This window comes from Lathamus discolor, chromosome 3 (genome assembly GCF_037157495.1).
Source record: "Lathamus discolor isolate bLatDis1 chromosome 3, bLatDis1.hap1, whole genome shotgun sequence".
Taxonomy (NCBI): domain Eukaryota; kingdom Metazoa; phylum Chordata; class Aves; order Psittaciformes; family Psittacidae; genus Lathamus; species Lathamus discolor.
The window spans coordinates 135,093,885-135,117,291 of record NC_088886.1 but is presented as its reverse complement, the minus strand read 5'-3'; the positions used below and the strand labels follow the sequence as shown (position 1 = coordinate 135,117,291).

Here is a 23,407-nt window from a genome sequence, read left to right as displayed (position 1 = left end):
ATTCTAGTGAGGTGGTAAAATCACTTCAGCTAAAGGAGTTTAATGCTAAAGGTATAAAATACAACAACCACAATTGTTGCTTTAAGCTTTATATGACCTTAGGAACAATACAGACAGGAAATCAGTTGCTACGCTTCTGTTGGCAATGGGTGAGAAAAAAATGAAAGTAGAAAAAAGTTATGCTTTAGAGAGGAACAAGAGAAAGTTCTTGTCTCCCTCCAAATAGGGCATTCCTCTGGATGAACTGTCTGGGAGAGGGAAAAATCTTATCAGAGAATGGAAAAGGAAGTACTGGGCCATAAACATGAGCACGCACTGCCAGCTCATGTTCAATTTCTCATTGACCAACTATATACATGAATACTCCTGTCTTGGAACCAGACTTAGTGACTTGTGAATACTGGGCAGCATTAAGGTATGTGGTTATTCTGTCTCTAGGAGTAGGCTAAAGGGAGTGTTCAAAGTTTAATGGAATATTAAGAAGCTCTGCCCTGTTTTATTTGGTGGTCAGAACACTATTTGGTAGAGCAAATGCAGACCATTATACATATAAATGCACTTTTGGTTTAGGGAGAAGAGTTAAGAGGCTGTTTAGAAAAGCCCCTCTTTTCTCTAGTGCACACAGCACCTTGCCATCAAACTACTGAGTCCATGAAGTTTCTCAGCCCACTGAAAAAGCACACCATTTTTCTTATCCTTCCGCAGTCTATGAACTTACTGGATTAGAATCACATTAGAAATGTATTTTACTAGCAATCTTAAATGACACAAAGACACTGAACACTCAGATCATGAATTAAATTAATTTATCTCGTGTCGGCGCTTATGTGCCCACATTAGCAAGACCTTAACACAAAATCTAAGTACTTGCCTAACTTGAAGGTAGTTGAAGTTAGACACATGCTTAAACATCTGGCTAAATCTTGGTCAAGCCCTTTATGTAGTTAGACTTTTTAGATGTCTTTCAATTGGTAATCAAAACTAAAATGGCAGATTTGAAATTTGTGGAAGAAGCGAAAGAGGAGGAAAAACAGAGGAACTCACTCTGTTGGAACACCAAATCAAAGTTAAGCCTTTATTTTCTGTGTTCAATTCATTCAGTTTTCTTACATTTTCATCCATTTTCATGTCTTCCATGTCCCTGTAGTAGTCTAAATCTACACACCTGCAGAAATGGCAGAAGTGTTACCTCGCCTTTCAAAAATGCTTGTAGAATTGTGGCTGTAATTAATGTTACCGTTGACAGGTGGTAATTTTCTGGGTCTATACCAAATCCTGTCTTTGTGCTTCCTCTTTTTGGTGAAATATAAAAACCTCTTCATGCTCTTAAACTTCACCTACCAGCCTGTAGGGTACTAGTCCTCTGGGGAGGTACAGCACTCAGTTTTAATGGGAACTTCATTTTAGAGTTACTTAATGCATTTAGCTTCCTTCTGCTACCTGCAAATGTTTCAGAAAAATGGAGTAGGCCTTGTTGAGTGTAGCTTCTGGGGGGGTGGAGGGTGGGAGTGGGGAGCATGGTCTTTTCTTGTCCCAGTTGTCTCGGTCCCACCAGTAAATCTACATAGGTTTTTTATTTCAACACACACCTCAAAGTAATTACGCTATTTAATTTCATCTTAGGACTGATTTGTGTCAAAGATGTATTATGCCTTTACATGCTACATATTTTCATTTACTCAGTTTATGTTAGTACTTGCTACTACAAGAGATATCAACAGCTTCTTTGTGAAGATTTCATTGAGGGCATATGAAGATGAATAGTATAATATTTAGCCTTTATTTATTTATATTTAAAAGCCAATATTTAGCCTTTCTGCCTTTCTGTGTGTAGCGTGTAAACACACACCTGCTCTAATTATGGGGTTTGCCTTTTGACAAAATAGAGGATGATTGAAAAGCAAGCGGAATAGGATGTTACTCAAGCACAGCTAAACTATTTATAGTCATTTCCTCTTGTGCATCTCATGAACACAGCAGAAGACAATTTATTGCTCCTTCTTCCTCTCAGATAGGTGTCTGTAACTGACTTTTCCTCATAAGCAAACCTCTTTCAACTTTTATTCAGAGATTTTAGATAGCTTTACAGATAAAGATCAAAGGCTTGGTGCCTTGAACTGATGATTTGGTGTCACAGGTTACCACCTCCAGCTCCAAACTTCCTCCTCTCCAGCCACAAAAGGCATTGCAGGGGGTGAGCTGTGAAAAGCCCCCAGAGTGGATGGGGGGCAATAACCTCTATCTTAGACCAGCAGCAACTGAAGCAGTTTATCTGATTGCACCTCAGGAATTCAGCTGTGTCTTTATACATCATACACATGTAATAGCCATTGAAAACACTAGCTTCAACCCAGCCAGCTGATGCCAGCCTGCATTTCCTCGCAAAGGAATTCCCCTCTTGTTGTTCCAGTTAGCATATGATACAGGAGTGTGTACATGTATATGGAGATCTGAAGCACATGAAGGAGGCCTAACAAGAGGAATTAGATGCTTTCTATATTTGCGAACATCCTTTTCCTTTCTACTGAGCAATTAGAAGGAAGGTGGAATGGAAGGGGATGGAGTTGTGCCATCTGAAGCAACCCAGATAATTACATAACACAAAACTGGCAAGTAATATGAAAATACATCTCATGAAGACACTCACCCAGTTCACCGAGATCAATTTTCTTCCACAAAGATTTTGTCAGGAGCATTATGTTAATAGAAGCCAATTGTAAGAAAGGTAGTCTTTTCCTGTTCACTAATTTGGTTTGAAAAGATAGTTCAAAGAGCTTCCAGCTTTTCAAAATCTCATGTGGTTCTTTCACGAATCCCCTTCTAGGTGACCAGGCCTGACCATGTCCATCTGTCCACCCCTTACCCCACCAAGCAGGAGTCTTCCCCTTTGTCCAGAAACAATCACTTTCTTAATTTGGTCACCTGCACACCTGTATATAAAACTGAAGGCTAATAGAAACACAAAATAAAAACCAGGTGGTGGAATTATTGTGTTGGGAGAAACAGTAAAGGAGGGGTCTGGGCATGCTATTCCTTCTTTAGTTTCATGTTTTAATGGGGGGGTGGGGTGTTAAATAACAGAGGTAGCTGTACTAATTTTTAATTTTCTGCTCTTTAATTTTGTTTTTTGTCTTCTAGAAACTTAGCTTTTATTCTCCAAATTCCACTATACACTTCCTTGCTTCCTGATTTCTTTTTTTGTGGTTATTTTCTGTAATACTTTGTAGCTGACATAGGTGGGGTCTTGAGGGTTTGGTTTTAAGTCTAAATTTGCACTTATTAAATCCCATTCTTAGGTTTCCAATGGTAAGCATTTGAATTTGCCTGAAAACCAAGAAATAACTACTTTTTTTACATCATTTGTTATGATGCTTTTCTCAAGAGAAAAATGAGCAGTACGCCTACCTACAGTCTTACTTTAACTGAATGCAGGTAGTAATGATTTTCAGAAAATGGGACTTCCTAGAGACAGAACTGTAGGGGTACCCTACCAGTAAGAAAGACAGGTACCCAAAAAGGTGTAAGAACTAAAACTGGGGTGCAAAGTGACTGATTTACAGTGTGGTATTTTTTTAATTATTATTACTATTATGAAACCAATTCAACTTCATCAGTTGAAGACCTAACTGATGTTAGAATGAGGAGAAGGAATATGCAGGTCACTTAGTACTGAATGTATCAATATTGCTTACAAAGCTCCCCTTGCATACCTGTATGAGTAGATGCTATTCAAAATTCTGCCCCTTTTTGACCAAAGAAGCAGGTCTGTGGATGCAGATGGAGATTTTTCCAAGAGGCAAACCAGATAATTCAGACATCCCTGTAAGCACCAGAAACTGAAGGTATAATTCTGATCCTCCAGATAAACAGAAATAAGCATACTTGTAATACCCAAAACTTCCTGTGATTCATTTGAAACTGGTTTTTGTTTTGCCACCACTCCCTACTGACGCTGCAATCAGCTCTGTTTCCAAAAACATTATCAGGACCGCTCCCAGCTGCAAGCGCACACAGCTGTGCTCACAGCCAGATGCCCTGAAACAACTGTGCCCAGTATTCTCACCCCAGACCATGTAATATATTCCTAGAGCAGAGGGGTATTACTTGCTATGGGCTGTCACTCACAAAGTGACATAGGCAGATGCACAGCTAAAATACTGACAACCAGTGTGTGTCCTGAAGGTCCAATGTACTGGATTCATTGCGCACAAGTAGGTGAACCAAGCAGTTTGTGCGCACCAGGGATCCCTCTCTGTTCCCAAGAACAGGGGAATGCCATGGCCACTGAGGAGCTGTTCATGCTGACTGCTCTGAGCCATACTATACATATGTACATAATATATATTTGTAAATGTCTTCATAGATTTATAATACTGGTAAATACAATTTCTCAAAAAATTGCCTAAATTGTAGGAGAATTCCTTATTACACAGATCTGTCTGAAACTAAGACGGGCTCCTATTTCTCAAGTCTGGGAACTCTGTACTTCATCTCAGATCCGAGTTGAAAGCTTACTGCACATTATTCTTTGTGTTAATTATATTTCTCTCTTTTTTTTTTTTTAATTATTATTTTGACTTTGGAAAGCTTTTGTGGGATAGCTTCTATGAAAAAAAGGCAGAAGCTTCCAGCTAATGTTTGAAAGTGGGGATGTGTCAGAGGCCAGGCCCACCCATTGCCCTTCACTTGACATACGTTCCTCATATGCTGAGCTGTGAGCAGATCAAAGAGAAGGTGGTTTTGTTTCATTTTGTTTTATCTCAGGGCATCTCTGCCAGTCCTTGAGCACAGCTAGGTATTTTGTGACACAGCAAATCATTCTTTCAGGGTATGTTGTATTTGCAATGGTAAACTTTACCACCTGCATTTACATGTGTATCACAGCTAGTGATCCCTTTGTCAGTACATCTGATGGTCCTGAATTGCTGGAGGTCAAAATCGGTGAGATATGAAAAATAGCAACACAGGGCTAAAAAAGTGCTTCCTTTTAAGAGTCATTGGAGAGTCCTTTTTTGTGATTCCCTCCAACATACAGAATTTCTAATGCATTTGTTAGAAACCTGAAAGTTTTTAGAAGCCCCTAGGGTCAAGACTTCTGAATTTCTTATCTGCAGAAGTTTGAAAATCTGTTCTGTGTGCAGTGAGCTCCTGATGAAACGGTCCATTCAGTCTATAACACAATTAAACTGGATCTCAGAATAGCTGTCTACTGCTGAAACGTGCTTTCAAAGATCAACAGTGACACATACCAGACCTTTATCTGCAAGTGTGATTTTACTGAAAAAGCTCTCAACCAAGCTGAATGAAGTTAGCGCTTGTGGTTAAGAAACAATTCTTAAGTTTGACCTCTTAATTATCTTTAATTACATACAATGCAAGGTAAAACTAGCATTACGTATTAGTTTCATTTATGGTACTAGCCAATTGAGGTCCTTGAATATTTCTAGTATCTGTTCAGCCCAAGAGAACAACTAGAGAATAAACATTAGTTGGTAAATGAGGTCCTGACTCAGATGTGTTCTGGGGGGGGAAAAAAAAAAAGGTTGTGGTAATGTATCTGAAGCAAGGGATGTCTACATTGGGCCATGGTAGCTTCCGTTTCTTAGATACTCTCAGCACTGCTGCTCTGATAAATGCCTCCCACAATGAACCTCTTTCCTTGGAGCATTGTCTTAAGAAAAGTATTTGAGGGCTAATCAGATATGCAGATCCAGGCGAAATGTTAAGTAAGTAAATGCCCTGCTGTGCTTCACTTTCCTCATTTCTCTGGAATGGCCATTGGGCTTGGGTTTGAGACCCTTAAGATTTGGAGAATCCTTTTGCTATAGGCTTTGCTGTTTGCCTCTCCTCTTTTCTACTGTCTGAAATCACAAGTCAGACAGCTGTTTGTAAAATGTGTCAGTTGTAGCCTATTGTACCAGCAGGCACCTCAAGAAATCTCAGCCTCTGGCTAACTGCACAGACTGGTTTTGCAGCTTGTTCAACTTCATGGGTCAAAGGAGATTCCACTTGAACTGGAGATCATCCGTTCATGATGACTTCCTACACCTACAACTATAAAGTGCCATGGTTATCTGCTTACTCTCACAGGCATGATACAGGTTAAGTTGTCCAGAGGTAACAAGCTAAGTATTCTAGCAACTCCTACAAGAGCTACCTAACTTTAAAAATTGAAAAAATTCACACAAATACATGTTAGGTACTCCCTAATTTATCACAACGTGTAATTAGAAAATTAAATGGCTCCAGAAAAAGAATGAGAAATACAAGGCAGAGACTTTTAGGAAATCTCATTATGCAAAAATGAGAATGTTTTGATTTCAGTCCAGCAGGATGTGCAATTACCTTTAATTTAAATGCCTTTTTTTTTTTTTAATAGGTATAAAAATGTTCTTTTAGACTATAGCCTTATTCAGTGCATAGGGGACACCCACGATAGTCTGATCAATTCACCTAAATGTGATGAAATGAAAAGAAAACTGTTCTGGGTACTTGTAGTTACAAATTTTGGGGTGGATTTTATTTGTGTGTGTGTGTGGATTTTTCTTAAGAGACCAAAGTGAAAATTTAAAATAAAATCAGTCATGTGAAAAATCAAACACTTTGAGTCCTATCTCTAACAAACAACAAACACAGGAAGAAAAATGTCTTACGCTTGTATGCGTTTCTAGTTTAAGGCTGGCAAGCTTTTCTGAAAAGGACACAAACACTTGCAGACAACCATTCTCCACAAACTAGAACTAAACCATTTAAACCTCCTCTTCCTCTTTTCATTCCTCATTACTTTGCATTTATAGACACTGCCAGGTGCCAACTGAGATACGAGACAGAGCAAACTGCAGAAGGTGGCTGTTTGGGATGTTTCAAGCATAACCAGAAGTTGAGTCTATTTATGGAAAAAAAAAAAAAAAACCAACAAACCCAAACAACCAAACCCCATGGAAAACAAGTACTTCTGAGATCTTTGCCCCAGGTCTGCAGATCTAATGTATCTGTTTAGTATAGATAATAATCCAAGCTATTCCTATGGAGGTAGTGCATTGTTGCAGGAAATCTCAAAACATTTTGCTATGCAGCTGTTTCTGATACCTATAAGTAATTTTTTTTTTCCCTATATTAGCAGGTAACACTGTATCCTTTTGCTGTAAATTAATAGAGGGAGTTTTGAGCTAAAGATGTGATTGTGAGTGATTTTTGTGAGTTGACAAAAAGAATAGGTTGAATTGGGGTTTTTAAGTAAAATTGGCAGAGATTTAAGCTCTAGGAATAGTCTTTAAATATCAGACTCTTGACATAGCCTGTCAGAGCAGGATATTCCATATTGTATTACAGGGCTGCTGAAAATGTGGAATATCTTTCAATTCCAGCCCACATAATGAAAGGAGCAGTTTGTTCTGTTAATAAACTGTATTAAGACTAAAATTAAGCCTTATTATTTATTTCAGGACTCCAAAAACTTACAAGCGCTCAGTTATTTAACTGTTCTTTTTAAGCAAATCTCATAAAGTGGGATTAAATGTGACTTAACTACCACAATTGCTATAAAATCAGTAGCAGAGGTAGGAAGGTTCCTTTCAGCATAAGCCTAATACTCAACTGCTACCTGATGCCTTTGTTGGCTACAGGTCTGTTCAGCCTGAACCAGGCACTGCAGACAGATAATCACATTAGTTCAGTTATTTCCCAATTTTGTTTAGCTAATTCCTATCTAATTCCCATTTCCTTTGAAAAAGCTATTTTACTTTTTTTAAGAGACAACCGTAAATACTAATGATGAAGCTGCAAGATAGCTTTTTTTTTTTTTTTTTTGGGCAGCGCTATGCATTACTCAGCCTTCTGAATAATAAGGTTTCAAGTTTAAAGAAAGCTTAAAAAAAGAGGAAGAATACTTTGATGCTTGTACTTCTCTTTGTAAGCCAAGCTTCCAAGTCATTTGGTAGCCTGATTGTGAATCAGAGATGCGGTAGTCAAGACTAAAATGTGGAATGACATAGACAACTTGTTATGAAGAATGGATAGCAAAAATTCTTTTAAACCCTTTTTGAAGAAAATGATTGCTTTCTTTTATTGATTGCGATAAAATCTTCAGCCCGGGTCTAACAAAAAATTATTAGTTTGGGTGAACAGGAAGAGCATATCCTGTGTGAAAAAAACCTAAAAAAGTATGCATTCTGTGGCAGTTTCTAGTATGACCAGGCTTCCAACATGTTTCAATGCAAAATCAATCTTTGCAGAAAGTTATGTCTGTGTTCCTGACATTGACATGATTTTAGTGGTGTGGGGTTTTAAATGAAAAAGGAGGTGGGATTCTAAATTATACTTACCGAATGAAAAATGAGATTCACTGCCTTGATTACAAGTAAAAATTTAATGAGGTCAGTGCAGGTGATGAATAAAAACAATCTGTGATTCCAGTCCATGTCACTGGAATCCTGAGACAGGCAATTTTCACAGCTCAGAGTTACAGATACTCTAACGGTTTCTTAGATGGCCTGGGAATGTACCAGTTCCCCCCTCCTATTATAACTACAGACACTATGAGAATGAGGTAAACTGTCTACTGGTAAAATGACTCATGTACAGTGAGAAATCAGAGGGTATTCCCATTATAGCTGTGAAATATGGTAAACTATTAATTCAGGCAATGATGTTATTTCTTGATGAACTTACTTGATTGTTTAAACTGTGCTTAATTGTATCAAGAAGGATAACACAAATCATGCCAAGGAGCTCTGTTAAAAAGGGAGGAAAACTTCATACAGAAATAATTTAGCAACTAAACTACTTACTGAACATATATTCAGCATATTTATCTTAATTTATATAAATGAGTGTTCAACTACATGCTAATTTTAATGCTTGCTTTCTTTACTATCTTACAGGAAGCTTCAGAAGATGGTGCATGACATGAAGAAAAATGAAAGTGGGATAATAAACAAGTTCAAAAAGTAAGTTTTGAAATGCCAATCCTAGTTTGCTAGAGGAAGTTCAGATTGCTAGCATAGTGTTTAGTGCTTTAGCAATGGGACCATGTTATTCTAGGGGAATGTAGTTCAGCATATGTGAAGAGCTTCAGTCCAGACTGCAACGTACAGAATTGTCATCATTAAGATTTTCACGAAGTAGGTGCAGAACTGGCCTCAACTTGGAGGTTGTGTTAGAAGCCCTCAAACACAGCATTTGGGTAAAATGCATTTTTATTCTTCGGGAATGATTATCACTTGTTGTTTGGGTGTGTGGCATTCGCCTCAGGCCACTGCTGAGGCTGCCTGCTGCAACTAAACTCATTTGAGCTCTACCTTGAACAAACTGGTTGGACATCATAGTTAGAATTCCCATAAAAATACCAAGTCCTCCTGTGTTTCAGTCCCATAAAACAAAACCCAGCCTTACCTAATATCCTTATTCCAGTAAGAAGTGCTGAACAGCATGCATATTGATGTCATGTGCATATGAGTATCATAAAATATTCATGTGTATTTATACATGGAAAGAAATTCCAGTAATTCTGCGTCCTTGTCAGATGAATACACTATTCACTGTTTCCAGTCAAACATCTATTTAAACCAATTACCTATTTAGTACACTTTTTCTTTTTCTTAATGTAATAGCTCATTTGCATTGAACTTCCATTTGGATGCTATTTTGTCATTCAGGCGTCTGTCTTTACATGGGTCATTGACAACAAAAGTACTGAGTACTTTGAAAGTTAATTAGTACGTAGTATCTGCAGTGTTTCTAGGCTCACCATATTAAATTCCAGAAATAGAGCTGTAGTACATAAAAGGCAGAAACAAATGCTGTTTAAAATTGCTCTTTAAGAGTGATCATGATAGGCTCAGTTCAAGGCAAAGAAAACATTATTTTAAGAGCTAATTCTAGGTATATACAAAGTGACCAGTAGGTTGGTGGGAGAAGCAGTAGGGCCCTGCCTGGCTTGGCTATGCAGGAGCTCTGGAAAGCCATGCTGGCTGAGCTATTGCCCCTGCTGCCAGCCCAGGCAGGCTGGTGTTGGTGGGGCTGCCCCTATCCTTGGCAGAGGAGGGGGACACACTTCTAGGAGCAGCAGCAGTCACCTGGTTCTCCCATTCCCTATGCAGGAGTAGTAACCTGAGCTTACAAGCCCTCTTTGTGGCCCCTTTATCACAGCTGTGTTTCTGTCCACAAACCTTGAGCAGGCTCTGATGGTGACAGCTGATGTATTATAATGTTGAGATCACTTTTTTCCTTTACTTATTCTCTTTCACTCTAGCACTGCTGCAATTTGCAGTAAATCATAGTCATGTGGTATATGTATGTGTTGTTCCCACACAAGCACAAAAGCAAAATTTCTCTTAAAATTACCTTGTTTCAACTACTTGCATCTTATAAATTAAATCTAAGCGTGGTTTGTTTTTTTTTTTTATTTAACGCAGCATGTGTGTAAATAGACCACTGTGGTCAGAGATCCATCTGCAAAATCTCATAGTTTCACCTGGGACCTGCTCACAGGGAAGACATTCCGGGCCATCAATACTTTCGGTGGGGTTTTGGAGAGGAGGGAGGGTTGGATTTTTTTATTGTTGCTTTTTAATAAAATGTGGCTTCCTACTTCACAGTAGTAGTTTAAGTGTAGTTAGTGTTAATAATGCTGCAGTGGGTCCAGTTCAAATGCCTCAGAGGGGAAAGCAGATGGCAGAAACAATAGAAGCATCTGAAATTCATAATTTAAGGCAACACATTGTCTCACATAATTGTGTGGACTTGAATTCTGCTATTAATCAGTATTGCTGTGACTGTGTGTCCTTTCCTGAGAGTGAGAGGGGAAGGACAGACAAGGGAGAAATAGCAAGAACTAAATGTAGCTGAAGCTGGAAAGGTCAGAGGTGCCATCATTAAATGTCAGATACAAGATTGCTGCTAAAACACTGCAATTCTTTGATTCTCTAAAGATTAAAAAAAAAAATCTACAGAAAAGAGCAGGTTCATAAAAACTCTCATCACTGCAACACAAAGCTCACATTTCAGCTCCCCCAGATATAAGAATACAAAATTGAGATGTAAAAAAATAAATATATATATAATTATCTTTCTGATACTTGTATGGTTCATCTCAGTCATATTCATCTCTTCTGCAGTTATGAAGATCAGAAACTTTTTAAAAAAATGAAGAAAAAATTCTCACATTTGCACATGGCTTCAGAACTCAGATCTTGGGCCCAGCACATAATAGGACTTCCAATAAAAGCCTGAGTTGACAAGGATAAGGATATGTACAAGAGATGCTAGGCTTTGCAGATTTAGAACTGGCTGTGTTCCTCTGAATGTGCCTTTTGGTTTGTTTTGTGGTTTTTTTTCTTTGATTTTTAGATGCTTTTCTAAAAAATACTGTTTTCCAGTTGATGACTTCCTCCATTTCAGTTACAGGATTATTTTATTAATGTCAACGATGTAAACATGAGTGAAGCAGGAAAAATTGTATAAAAAATTGGCTTTATGTAGCACAGATTTGGAATTTATCTGTATGATGGAAAAACATCATTTTGACTCAAGTTCAAACTTAAGTATAAATAGAAACCATTTTAGAGAAGTCAAATAATGTGCATGCTTATCCCAAACCTAAAGTTGTCACACAGATGTATACTGTAAGCTTCTGCTACTGAAATTGAAAGAATGATCAAGTACTCGTGAAATACATCTGACTTGTCACCAATAGTTCTTTAAAAGCTTCTAAAACCTGGATTGGCTCTTGATTGCAGAAAACTAAGTTCTTGGATCAGGTGTCTTGCTCTCCAATTTAATTCACGAGCAGGTGGGGAGGGATAAGTCTACTATATATGTGTGTCTTGTAAGTCTAAGGAAAGCAGTCTGAACAGTGGTGGTAACAGAAAACTGCAGATTGTTCCTTCGTTGCTTAAAAGTCCCTGTTATTTATGCCCCATCCTGACTCAAAATTTTCTGACAGTAAAAATATTGCCCAGCACTGGAAAGCATTCGCCTGCTTGCTCTTAATCACCTGCAAAACTGTTTATAGCCCTGGAATCCCAGCTGCTGTGCACATCATGATGTCAGAGGACAACTGCACAGGTGTAGAGGCAATAGGTATAGCCAAAGTTGTATAAACAGTGAGAGCTGGGGGCTTTTTTTTATGCATTGATAATACAGAACAGGGAAGCAAGAGAGAAATCGGAAGTTTCACACTGCAGGACAGTTGTCTATGCTTGAAACACACTCCAGATACAGACCTTTAAGCCTCTAGGCTTGATTCAGTGGAATCCTAGCTGTATATGCAGTAGGACTTTTAGCAAAGTCAGGATATCACCCTAACGTTTTGGTACATGTTGGCCTACTGTGTTGAGTAAGAAACCAAAGTTAAATCATGCACTTGCAGGTATTTATCTAACTGAACACAATCCAAATACGTCCATTTCTTGAAATCATATTTGCCACCTGACCTGAAAAATGCAAATAAGTCCATCTCTGTTTCATCTGCTTTATCCAGCTTTTTAGTTGGGTAAGTTTTTACTTCAGAGTTGTCTGGTCCATTTTTCTAAACTATTTATAACTTCAGGCAGAAAAATGGAGTTATGTCACTAAATGTCCCTTCAATCTGCATAGGTGCAACTCGAAGACATCCATGATCAAACCCTTGGCAAAGGGAAAAGTGGTGTTTTAGGGACCAAACAATGAGAGAAAAGTACTAAAATCAAGATGTACCACATTCAGAAAAAGAAGCCAGGGAAAAGTATAATACCTAATTTTAACTGTGCTCTTAAGAAACATGAATTTCAATGTCTAGCTGAATAGAATACTTTGAGTGCCAGGATTTTTATTAATGTAACAATATTTTATCAAAGTGACGATAAATAAATGACAGCTATATGTCATTTTGCTGCCACAGCACATTGTAAAGGAAATCTGTGAAAGAGTAGTAATGACAGGGTTTTTTAAAAGCTTCAGATTAATTTTATTTTGTATACCTGCCAGATACTGCCAAAGCTGTAACAAACTATTCCACTAGGTCATGAGAATACAGCTCAGGAAGAGTTTTATCTGTCATCTGGATTGCACCTGTTTGAACCTCTGAAAAAGTTTATTGCAAAGTTCAATTTATCTTTTAATCACAAGTGTAATGATCTAGTGACCTTAGGACTAATAGAAACGATAAATACTCAACTAAGTAAGTATATGTTAATAGATAAGTTAGTATTTTAGTAGCCTAAATGTTTTGTTGGATCAGCCGCAGCATCCTATAGAAGAGGAATCTTGGAATACATTGTATTTTACATTGAAATAGTTGGCTTTCCTAAAATCTATTATGAATTTCTTTACAGTGCATTCTGCTCTGTACATAGTAAGATGTGTTACGTCGCTTTTAAAACCTGTAAACACACTCTCAAAAACATGCTTGGATTTTATGGAGTCCTTTAGAGCTGAAATTTCTCAGGGATATTTCAAAATCTCCAGAAAATCACTTTTTTTTTTTTTTTTTGCATTAAAATTCAGAAAAATACTAATCCCATTAAAATAGCTGGAAACTTGAAATATTTGATTGTGTTCTATCATAGAAATAGTTCACCACCTGTAACTTAAGTCTGAAGTGGAGTAGCACTAGAATATTTTACTTGCAAATTACTTGCCCATTTGGATGGCATTTGATTCTCTCAGTCCTTTCTTATTAATTTCAGGGGAACAGGATGGAGTCAACTGTCACTCTGTAAGCATCTATGTGGATGTCAAAATCTGAAATAGCTAGGTAACCACTCCTTAGCATAGGGATTATGTCTTTTGAGCCAGCACTGGGGTTTGCACATTGGGTAAAGTTCTGGCTCTTGCAGAGTGAAGCTCCAGTTCACTTCAGAAGAGCTTCTGTTTCAGTTGTGGCACTCAGTAAGTCATACCAGTACAGTAAGAAATATGTTTTTTTAAAGAGGATTTGAATTTTAGAATCAGTAACGTATTTTAAGAGATTCTAGGAAATACAAATGTGGCTGTGAATTGTTTCAGCTCTGTGACAGAAATATTATTTCTTTTCTATTGATATTCAGGTTCCAAAATGAACAAGTGGCCTTAATTTGCAAAACTGGGAAAGATACTTGGGATCGGTATGCTATTTCAGAGCTGCACAATGGCATGATAGGCTTCTTAGACACAGACCTCTGTTCTGTGCTTCATATGCTTTCATTGTAACATATTTACATCTTCTGTCGGGGCCATTGCCAGGATTTACAGGGCCTGGGACAAAGTGTTGAAGTCTTCTGCTTAGCAGCTTGGAAATGTAAGCGTGGCTAAAGCCACATACTTTACACTGTGACCCAGATAGCCACTTACTATTTCCTCAGTTTCGCTATTCACTATCTCTGAACAACTCATGATAGCCATGCTGCAGAGTGCATGAGCAGATTTTGGTCTAGCCTCCCCAAGACCTGAGATCTGCCCTGGCAGTGGCCCTGGATTTCTCTTTCTAACATGCCTGTGCTAACCTGGACATAACTGCAGGGCTGTTGAGAATGCTTTTTAATTTACTGTTTGTATACTAAGTTACGTTATGCTGCAGGAAGTTTAAGACTTGGAGGAGGCAGCTATCTATTTGTTAGTGTTGTTAGAAACAAACGAAGCAGGTAAGCACTTCAAAAATTACATGCCTAGATTGGTGGGGGGAAGGGAGTCTTGAGCTTTAAAAATGCCTGCACCATTTATTCACTGATTCATGCATGTGCAATTTGTGTGTGTGTGACTATCTGAACAACAGAATTGCATTAATTCAACTCAAAAGTAGCCAAAGTGTGTCTCAAAACAGACAGGAAAAGTTTGTCAATTGACGTGTTAGTGACAGCATGCCACCACTCTTGAGTTACGTTGGTACCTGAACAATGATACTTAAGCAGCATCTCAGGACCTAAATACTGAGTGTCTATTTCTTAGAGATCACAAGAAAACATTTTCAGCTCTTTCCGGACAATTTTTTGGTAAATAATTTGTTTATTTTTGCAAATTAATTTGTTAGAACCTGGTAGAAGAATGAATGAAGTCATCAATTCAGTGGACAAAGGTTCAGGTCCATGGTGAGGTCTCATCAGTGCTGCAGGGAAGCTGTCAGACAATGTTCAAAAGTCACTTTGAAGAATAATTTTAATGTAAATTGTGCTAATGTTTTATATGGCTACAAAAAGCAAAGGCCTCTGATGTCACACATGCACCTTAAATTTTGAGTTAAACCACAAATTTTTATTTTGATTTTTTACATAAATACCAATTGACTGTAATTCAGTGTCTCCTGTTTGCTGAATATATATATGTATATATATTAAAGCCACAAAGATCCTTTCAGTATTTATGAAAACTGTCTTTCAATTCACTTGGTATTACAAATGTCATTACAACAGCATTTACCAAAAAGGGGGCATAACGCCATAAAATAATAGTAAGTGGAAATGGAATCTGGCCCTGAGAAAGTGCATGCAAAATGACAGTTATAAAAATACAATGGGAGAGTGCTGCATCACTTGCTTATGCCATAATCTTAGCAAAGCCTCTGTGAGCCTGAACAGATTTTCATCTTCAGATAGGCATGCATTTATCTTTGCTCTCTATCTTATCTGTTTCTGCACTGGAAATTAAGAGGAAGGTGGGTGGTCAAGGAAGCTGTTCCTTTCAAAATTTGTTATAAGGAAAACGAAAATTAAAATCTCAGGTTAGATTCTGATTTCGTTTCTAGCTTTTCTCCTTCAGCTATTTGCTAAGTATCTGTGATAGTAATCTATATTTCTTCAGCTGCAGGTATCTTTTGTTATCAGCTTTTTTTATGTGTCTGACTAATGCTGCCTTCTACTGAATGTTACTTGTATCATAAATGTAATTATTGCTTACAGGCTAAAAAAAAAAACGCCACCAAGTCTACCACGAAGGGATTATGCTGCAGGTAAGGCTGTATTAATGTAAACTTAAACTGCATTAATATTATTATTTATTATTATTATTATTATTATCATCATCATCATCTTAGAGGTAGAGTTTGCTTATATATTTGCTTATCATACAGCATTTCTGACAAGCTAGTTCATGCCCATTTTTACTGTCTTGTCAAGGAAACGATACAAAAACTGAAGCAGAGAACAGAGTTTGGAAGTTAGTTCCATGTTTAACGTAAATACTTGTAATTAATGTGCTGTCTTGGAGCTTTAACTAAGAAACAAGAAAGTGCAAGGCCCAGAGGTCACCAATAGTTCCATTATGTAGCAAATGTTATTCCTGCTTAAAAATGAGATTCATTAGCAGGATGCTCTGTGTAAAGCACATGCTCTGCTGTTCAGACCATGTGCAGTTTGGCATTTTCTAATGCTTTTCCAACAGCTCTGAAACAATTTACAAAAACAAGCAAACAGGCATTTAATTTACTGTTCAATCCAAACCAGGCGTATTGCCCTAAACTATTTAAGAAATTTTGACCATTCTTTGTTAACTGAATGTGATAAGTATAGATTGAAAGAATGATAAACTTTTATGTTCACTATTCCATCTCCTTAAATAACTCTGATGTTTGGTTTAGAACATGCAGACAATGAAGAGGAACAATGGTCAGATGATTTTGTAAGTACATATTTTGGGGTAGTAGGAGGTTACTGTAGCAACATGTTAGGCCAAGCAATAATAATCAAAGCTTATTTTTAAATCATTTACTTGTGGTTGAACTTAATACTACTGAAATGCTATTTCTTACATCAGCATTATTCACATGTAGCCACTGATTTTTTAGCTACCTCCATTTTTTTTTTACATGCAACTCGGAAGTATACTGTGAAACACTGCTAGTGGTAGCTGAGGATGCTAAGCTTTTGGCATAAGTAAGACCATGGTATCAGTTTGAGGGACTTCTCAAACTAAATAATGATTTCAGAAAATAATAAGATTTTCTACTTTGGGGAGAGAGGGTGGGGAGGGCTGAGGGGAGAGAAAAGCCACTTTTTTGTAAAAAATGAAAAACTTCTGGTAAGATTTTAGAGAACGTTAGAAGGAAGCAAGTCATGGTCATAAGCTGCATAACGCAATGATACAACCATCAGCCTGAAGTGGCTAGTTTCCTTTGGAAGTTAGATGCTGAGTATCCTTTTAATTAGGAAAGGGAGAAGAAGTGACAGGACACATCAAGAGTCACATCTGGAACTAGGAAGAAAGTGTTCTGTGAAGGGAGAAGAGCTGTTGGTCTATAATTTGAAGGCTGAGCTCTTGGTGTGAAAAGAGTCCTTGGAGATAGCAAGGACACAGGAGGAGGAACAGTCTGGGAGGAGCTGAAGGGAAGCCGGGCAGAATTGACTATTTATTTAGAGAGGGAGCACTAAAAGGGAGTGTAACATATACTTTTAATTAATCCTGCAAGAATATCTGTCATACACTGCTATGAAGCTGTAAGTATGTGATGAGAAGAGAAATGAGAAGTTCTGTCTTTCTAGGACAGTGATTATGAAAATCCGGATGACCACTCTGACTCGGAGATGTATGTAGTCCCCAGTGAAGAGAATCCTGATGACAGCTATGAGCCGCCTCCAAGTGAGCAGGAGAAAAAGAAGATTCCGTCTGCATTCCCTATTTCTAGGGGTGAATATGCAGGTAGTTATAAAATATTCAGCTATGTCAGCTTCATAATTGTTTATTTATCAGTACCAGAAGAAAATTGGCCTCAAATGGAATAAATGTCCTTTTCTCAAGAGTTTGCTTTTCATTCTGACAGGTCTTCAGTTTTCAGGGGTATGATTTGTTATAACAGAATGAAACAAGAGTTGGTATTGCTGGTAGCAATGTTTAGAATTTTGATATAATGTGTCCTAGACATCTACTAACTACAGAATTCAGCCAGCAGTGTAGGAAGTATCACTACCCTGGCTCCAGATTAATCTGCGTATTTTAATGTAGTAATTCATATTGAAGATCAAGTACATAAGACTGGACAGGTCCCTTCTTAACGTTTTCTGTATCTCAGATCATTATTCCAAAAGCAATAAAACAGAGGACAAGGGAACCTAAATATTCACTTCATGTTGTCCTCCGAGATTGGTACTGAGGAGGATAAATATCCAGAAAAACAGGACAGGACCAGTATTTTATTTACGTCAGTTCAGCAGAAAGATGTTTTTTTTCCTGTTTTCATTCTTTTCAGCCATGGGCAAACAGCACTGAAGTGAACAAAACTTAGCTTCAGTTAGATGAAGATTTGAGCCATGGGGAAAAGAAACATAGGTGTGATGCCTGCGTCCATTTTGATGTGACACAAGACTGTTACTGGTTATATAATCATACAATCATATAATAGTTAGGGTGGAAAAGGACCTTAAAGATCATCTAGTTCCAACCCTCCTGCCATATGCAGGGATATCAAAGTGCTAAAATGACACATACGTACACAGAAAAGTTTATCAGCACTTAACCATGTGTTCTTTGAGAAGGGGAGGAATTTTTAAAATGACACCCCAGAGGATTTGGCATAATTTGTGTTTCAGTCCCACCCTTTGTGCTGTGTAACAGTTGTTTTTCACACAAGTCTCAACATTAGGACCAGCACATGCTCATGTCTGCCTTTTGACCTGATCTGAAGCCACAGTGAAGACTTGTTTGCAGGTAATAGAAGATAGTCCAGAGGCTAATGCATAATTTTAACTGAAATTGTTGTTTTCTTCCATATTAAAAGACAATCGCACCAGTCACCAACAGCTCCCTCCTATCAGCAAAGCTCTCCCAAGTACACCCAGTCCAGCCACGTCTAGACCAAAGAAACCATCTGTGCCATCCCTGCCATTGCCATCTCTTGCTGCAAAACCAAAAGTACCACCAAAGCCTAAGGAGTGTAGTGATGATGAGGTAATGTTTATAGATACACTTTTTCTGACAGTTTGAATGTCACCAGTCATAAGATAGACTACACAGCAGTGTCATGGCCTGGTCTCTTTCTTAGCTTCTGGGGTGCAAATAATTTTGTACATCACAAACAGTGACCTGCAAGTACCATGCTGATTCCTAGGGGATATCTAGCATGAATATCAAATGATAATTCATACTAGATTCGTACCTAGGGGATATCAAGTATGAAAGAGGCTCTTTAGACATAACAAGCTGCAGGCAATGGGGAGAGAGCAACCTCAAAGGTTACCCAAGGACCAAAGGGAAGGTAGGGTTTTTACCCACTAGTCTAGAACTGGACTACTTTGGTAAAGGGGTTTCAGTCCTGGGGAATCCCATCCACGTAGGATGATAAATGCCTGAAATGGCAGTCACTGTGAAATGGCAGCTATTGTAAACTGCTTCCTGGGCTTCAATCCCAACAGTTCGTTGATACGATGGAGGTTTAACTGGTAGATTTTTGTCATGCATTTCTCATAGGATAATTACATTGTGCCAGTGGACAATGATGACGATAACTATATTGAACCCACAGAAAGCAGCATGTCGCCACCTACAAAATGTGAGTTGTAATCATTTAAGCTAATAGTTACCACCTTTTTAGGGGTAACAGTGGAAAATATTGATCAGGGTCAAATTAATGTCTGTTTCTACGGTTCAAAGAGTGGAGGTGCAGCTATTAAAGAGAATGCAGCCTGCAAAAAAGGCATTTTGGCTCCTTTGGTCCATGACAAAGCCAAGGAAATGTATTTTTCACTTTGTTGGAAGCCCTGTTTAATTCCTGCCTCTCTTGCTCAGCTGTTTCAAAGTCCTTGTACAACAAGGAAGGTTTTCATGTTATGTGATCTCCCTCCTCATCCAAGGGAGCCACAGCATTAAAATTCTCTGTTTGCCTCAAGAGAAGAACAAGCATTTTCAGATTTTCAGTAGATAAAGACAGACTTTGATTCGTTACTTTTTTACCTCACTATTTGAAGTATATTCAGCTGGAGAGTGAAACTACTACAGACCAAAGGTGAAAAGTAAACAGAGCGAGTGTGTAGTCCTGCTCTGACATTACAGACAATATGAAATCTATTCAGCAAGGCATGAACACTAAATAATATTTCCCTTTTAAAATGAGAGCTGCTTTCTGCCTCCGTTGATTTTTTTCAGGGTCCCACAAAAAGGCTGTCACTTGGACATACTTAATATTTACTCTTATTTTATAAATGTTACATTGTTAGTAAATGTGTATTTTTATATATACGTATTTATACATACGTGCGTGAGTATATATGTATATGAATAAAATATCTTTTAGCTTCTGTGAACACATTTATGAAGACAACAAAGTCAGGCCCCCCTACTTCTCCAAAGCCGCCTCTTGCTTCTGATATGCAAGGTATGTGGAGTTTGTATCACTGTTAAAATAATTTGAGACTGAGGATTACTAAATTACACTTGATGTATTCACAACACAAACCATGACATCTTCAGTAAAACAAAAATATGTTCCCCTTTAGGTATTTCTGTGTTGTAGTAGTTGTTTTGCCTAGCTTGAATGGTAAATCTGTTTTAAGCATGAATAAAGCTAGAAAAAGTCATTTTCCCCTAAGTAATTTATTTTTAGTCTTTTGCTCTAGCAATAGAATGCAAATGGATCAATACAGCAAAGACAGTTATAGGACTTTGTATGTTAGTAATTCCATTTCACTGTAGGAATCAAGACTCAATACCTTAAAACCATACCAATATTCAACCTTGAAGAAATACTATCTAGGCTGATGTTTTCCATGTCCTGTAATGTTCAATAAAGAGCAATATATTCGGAAAATGAAACAAAAGCAGAAGTAAATAAGGGGAATCATATTTCCTTTTGTAAGTGAGGATGTACTTTGTTCATCTTCCTTAGCTGTGCTTACTCCAGGTTGCTTTGCATGTCCTCATCACTCATTAATTGCTTGGAAAGTAGCCTTTACAGCCTGATCACACAGTTCTTTAAAAGTCTCTGTATATTCATTAGCAACGTGCTTATCTTTCACGTCGTAAACTACACAAGTGGGTTTTTTTTCTGAATAAGATTTTGTTGTTACAAAGTTACTTTTCAGACATTTTAATATGCCTTTTACCACCTTAGCCCTTCTGCAAACCAGTGTCGAGCAACAACGGGCACCTCACCGATGTTAGTAAAAAATAAAACATCTCCCCCTGGTGGGAACTCGGTTACTTTTCAGCCCAATAAAGCGGTGAAGCGGGACAATGAAGTGTTGAAATACGGTTCCATTTTCGTTGAAAACAATGGACATAGATAAGGATGCTGGTGGTTTTGGTTTTCAATATCTGTAAATTAAAATACACATGTGGGACAGCTCAGGGATGGCTGCTGGCCATGCAAATTAGCCAGCTTGTATTTAAGGTTAACCTGAGCTCTTCCTCCCAGAGAGTCACAAAAAGGCTAAATGCTACCACATGCGTGATAACACATCTTCTCCAAGCTGTCCCAGGTTTGCAAAACAAAAGCATTCACCTTGCTGGGGGAGAGGGAGAAAAAAAAAAGTTTGTGGTGTGTGGTGAAGGTTCATACACAGGTGATGTTTATCAGGCTTCCTGGGACTTTTGCTGAAGTCTCCACTATAAGGCTAGGGGTGAAACTACCCCAGAGTTTTGGAGACGGAATCAAGCTCTGTGCAGATTCCCCAGGTTATTTTTCCAGAGGCAGAAGAAGTGATACAATTTCTGATTTATTTTTTTGGCGTTCAGTTTTTGGTTTGGTTTTTTTTTTTTTGGTAACAAGCAGTGTGCTTTTGTTAACCAAAGAACACATTTTTTTTCTCTCTGTCCTATAGAAGTCTACGAGGTTCCTGAAGAAGAGGTAAGGCCTTTCTATAGTTTATGACTCACATTGCCCTCAGGCAGGGTACAAATGTGACTGTAAAAAAGAAATAAATAAAAAAATAAAAAGTCAGTCTTTCAAAGGGGAAAAAAACGGGAATCGATCTCTGTCTCCACTTAAAACTTTCTGACACTTCCTTCATAGAAAAGCTGGCAAGCCAATTCAAAAGGTCTGCAGAACAGAGTAAATGGGAAGGGGCTGAAGTTTCCGGGTCCTGTGTGATAGTGATCCAGTCTGGGAAGCAGCAGCCTAAGGCAGTGCTTTCCAGAAGCAGAACTGCAGCAAAGTAGCAATGACAGTTCTGACACAGTCATTTTCTTCCTACTTGCTAGTACTGACATAACATATGGCCAACACAGGATCAGGGCTTCATGGATTTACTGGTGGCGACTTCTTGCATCTCCCATCCTAGTACAGATTACTAGAGCTCTAGTAGAGATCTATACCACAATGTTAAAATAAGACACAAGATAACATAGAATCATAAGATGTGTTTTATGAAATCAGAAAGCAACAAATAATTCAGTGCATTTTCTCTTATAGGAAAAACCAGTACCACCACCGGTAGCCAGGTAACCTAACTGCTGTGAATGTTTGTGCATTATTTAAAACTTGTCAGAAAATAGATTTTCTCATCTAGATACTGTAAGTTTGATAATTCTCTCTAGAAGACACAGGAATTCTCTCTTTAGATTATCTACACAAAGATTATCATCTATTTCTATGTTAATTTCAGTAACCCAAAAGTAACACATATTAAAAAGAAATAGTTCTTAAAGCTACTTTTCAGAATTTTGAGAGGGAAGGGGAGGAGAAAGAGGTTACTTTTATAGTCACTGCTGTTATATATAATTTTCTTTCTTAATTCATATTTTACTAGGTTTGCTAAGCCACTTCCATCAGTGCCTGCTCAGAATACGGAGCACTCCCACATGCACAGCGTGACCAGAGAGTCACCTAAGCTGGATACTTCCAGGTAAATCAACAGCAGCTTCTATCAACAGGAAACAAAATTTTTTGTTCTCTATTGTGTAGTCCTCAGACAATAATTGTCAGGACATGCAAATATCTAGGGATGTAGGAACAAGGTAAGAATTGAAAGTTCTCATTTCCTTGAAGAAAAAATCTGTATTCAAGCCAGATTGCCAAATGGGTTCCGTCTTGTTGAATATTCCTTTAGGGAGCCAGTGCAAGCATAAAATATCCCTGCAAAACTGTTTAAAATCCTGTTATCCATCTTTGCACTCTTGCAAATGAAATGTGTTGCAGGGGATGGGGCAGAGGTTTGCTTTTAAAGAAACTGGATAAAGTAAATCAATAATTTATATTCCAAGCCTCTGGAGGAAAAGAGGTAAAGGAAATTAGTATGCAGCCTGTTTCATTCCAGAAGTCCTCAGAAGCACAGGGAGCTGCTTCATAACCACTGCGTCATCTCTAGAACATCATTTTACAAAATAGGCCATATACCCCAGGAAGAGCAGGTGGCATCCAGAACACTGTGTGTGTTACAGTGTTTGAGGTCCTGTGCACAGTTGCAGGGGACCTGAGGTCCAGAACCAAAGCTCTTCTAGAGTAGCTCCACACTAAGGGGACAACATCACCACAGTCACTACAGCGGTGGATAGTTGCAGTTAAATCCATTCACTGCAGAACTCCTCTAAA

General features: G+C 38.0%; 1 protein-coding gene across 8 annotated transcripts in view; it reads left to right on the top strand.

Annotated features, from left to right (window-relative positions):
- BLNK (B cell linker) overlaps nt 1–23,407 on the top strand; it is a 99,049-nt gene that overhangs the window by 60,452 nt on the left and 15,190 nt on the right. For 5 of the 8 annotated variants that reach the window (XM_065671962.1, XM_065671959.1, XM_065671961.1 and 2 more), the window contains 11 exons: nt 8,883–8,948; nt 14,028–14,084; nt 15,852–15,901; nt 16,529–16,569; nt 17,430–17,586; nt 18,662–18,831; nt 19,351–19,432; nt 20,174–20,254; nt 21,699–21,724; nt 22,289–22,317; nt 22,626–22,721. In XM_065671962.1, coding sequence (XP_065528034.1) covers nt 8,883–8,948; nt 14,028–14,084; nt 15,852–15,901; nt 16,529–16,569; nt 17,430–17,586; nt 18,662–18,831; nt 19,351–19,432; nt 20,174–20,254; nt 21,699–21,724; nt 22,289–22,317; nt 22,626–22,721 — 855 coding nt within the window. The remainder of the gene's footprint in view (nt 1–8,882; nt 8,949–14,027; nt 14,085–15,851; nt 15,902–16,528; nt 16,570–17,429; nt 17,587–18,661; nt 18,832–19,350; nt 19,433–20,173; nt 20,255–21,698; nt 21,725–22,288; nt 22,318–22,625; nt 22,722–23,407) is intronic. The other 3 variants (XM_065671966.1, XM_065671960.1, XM_065671964.1) reach the window with 1 other exon arrangement.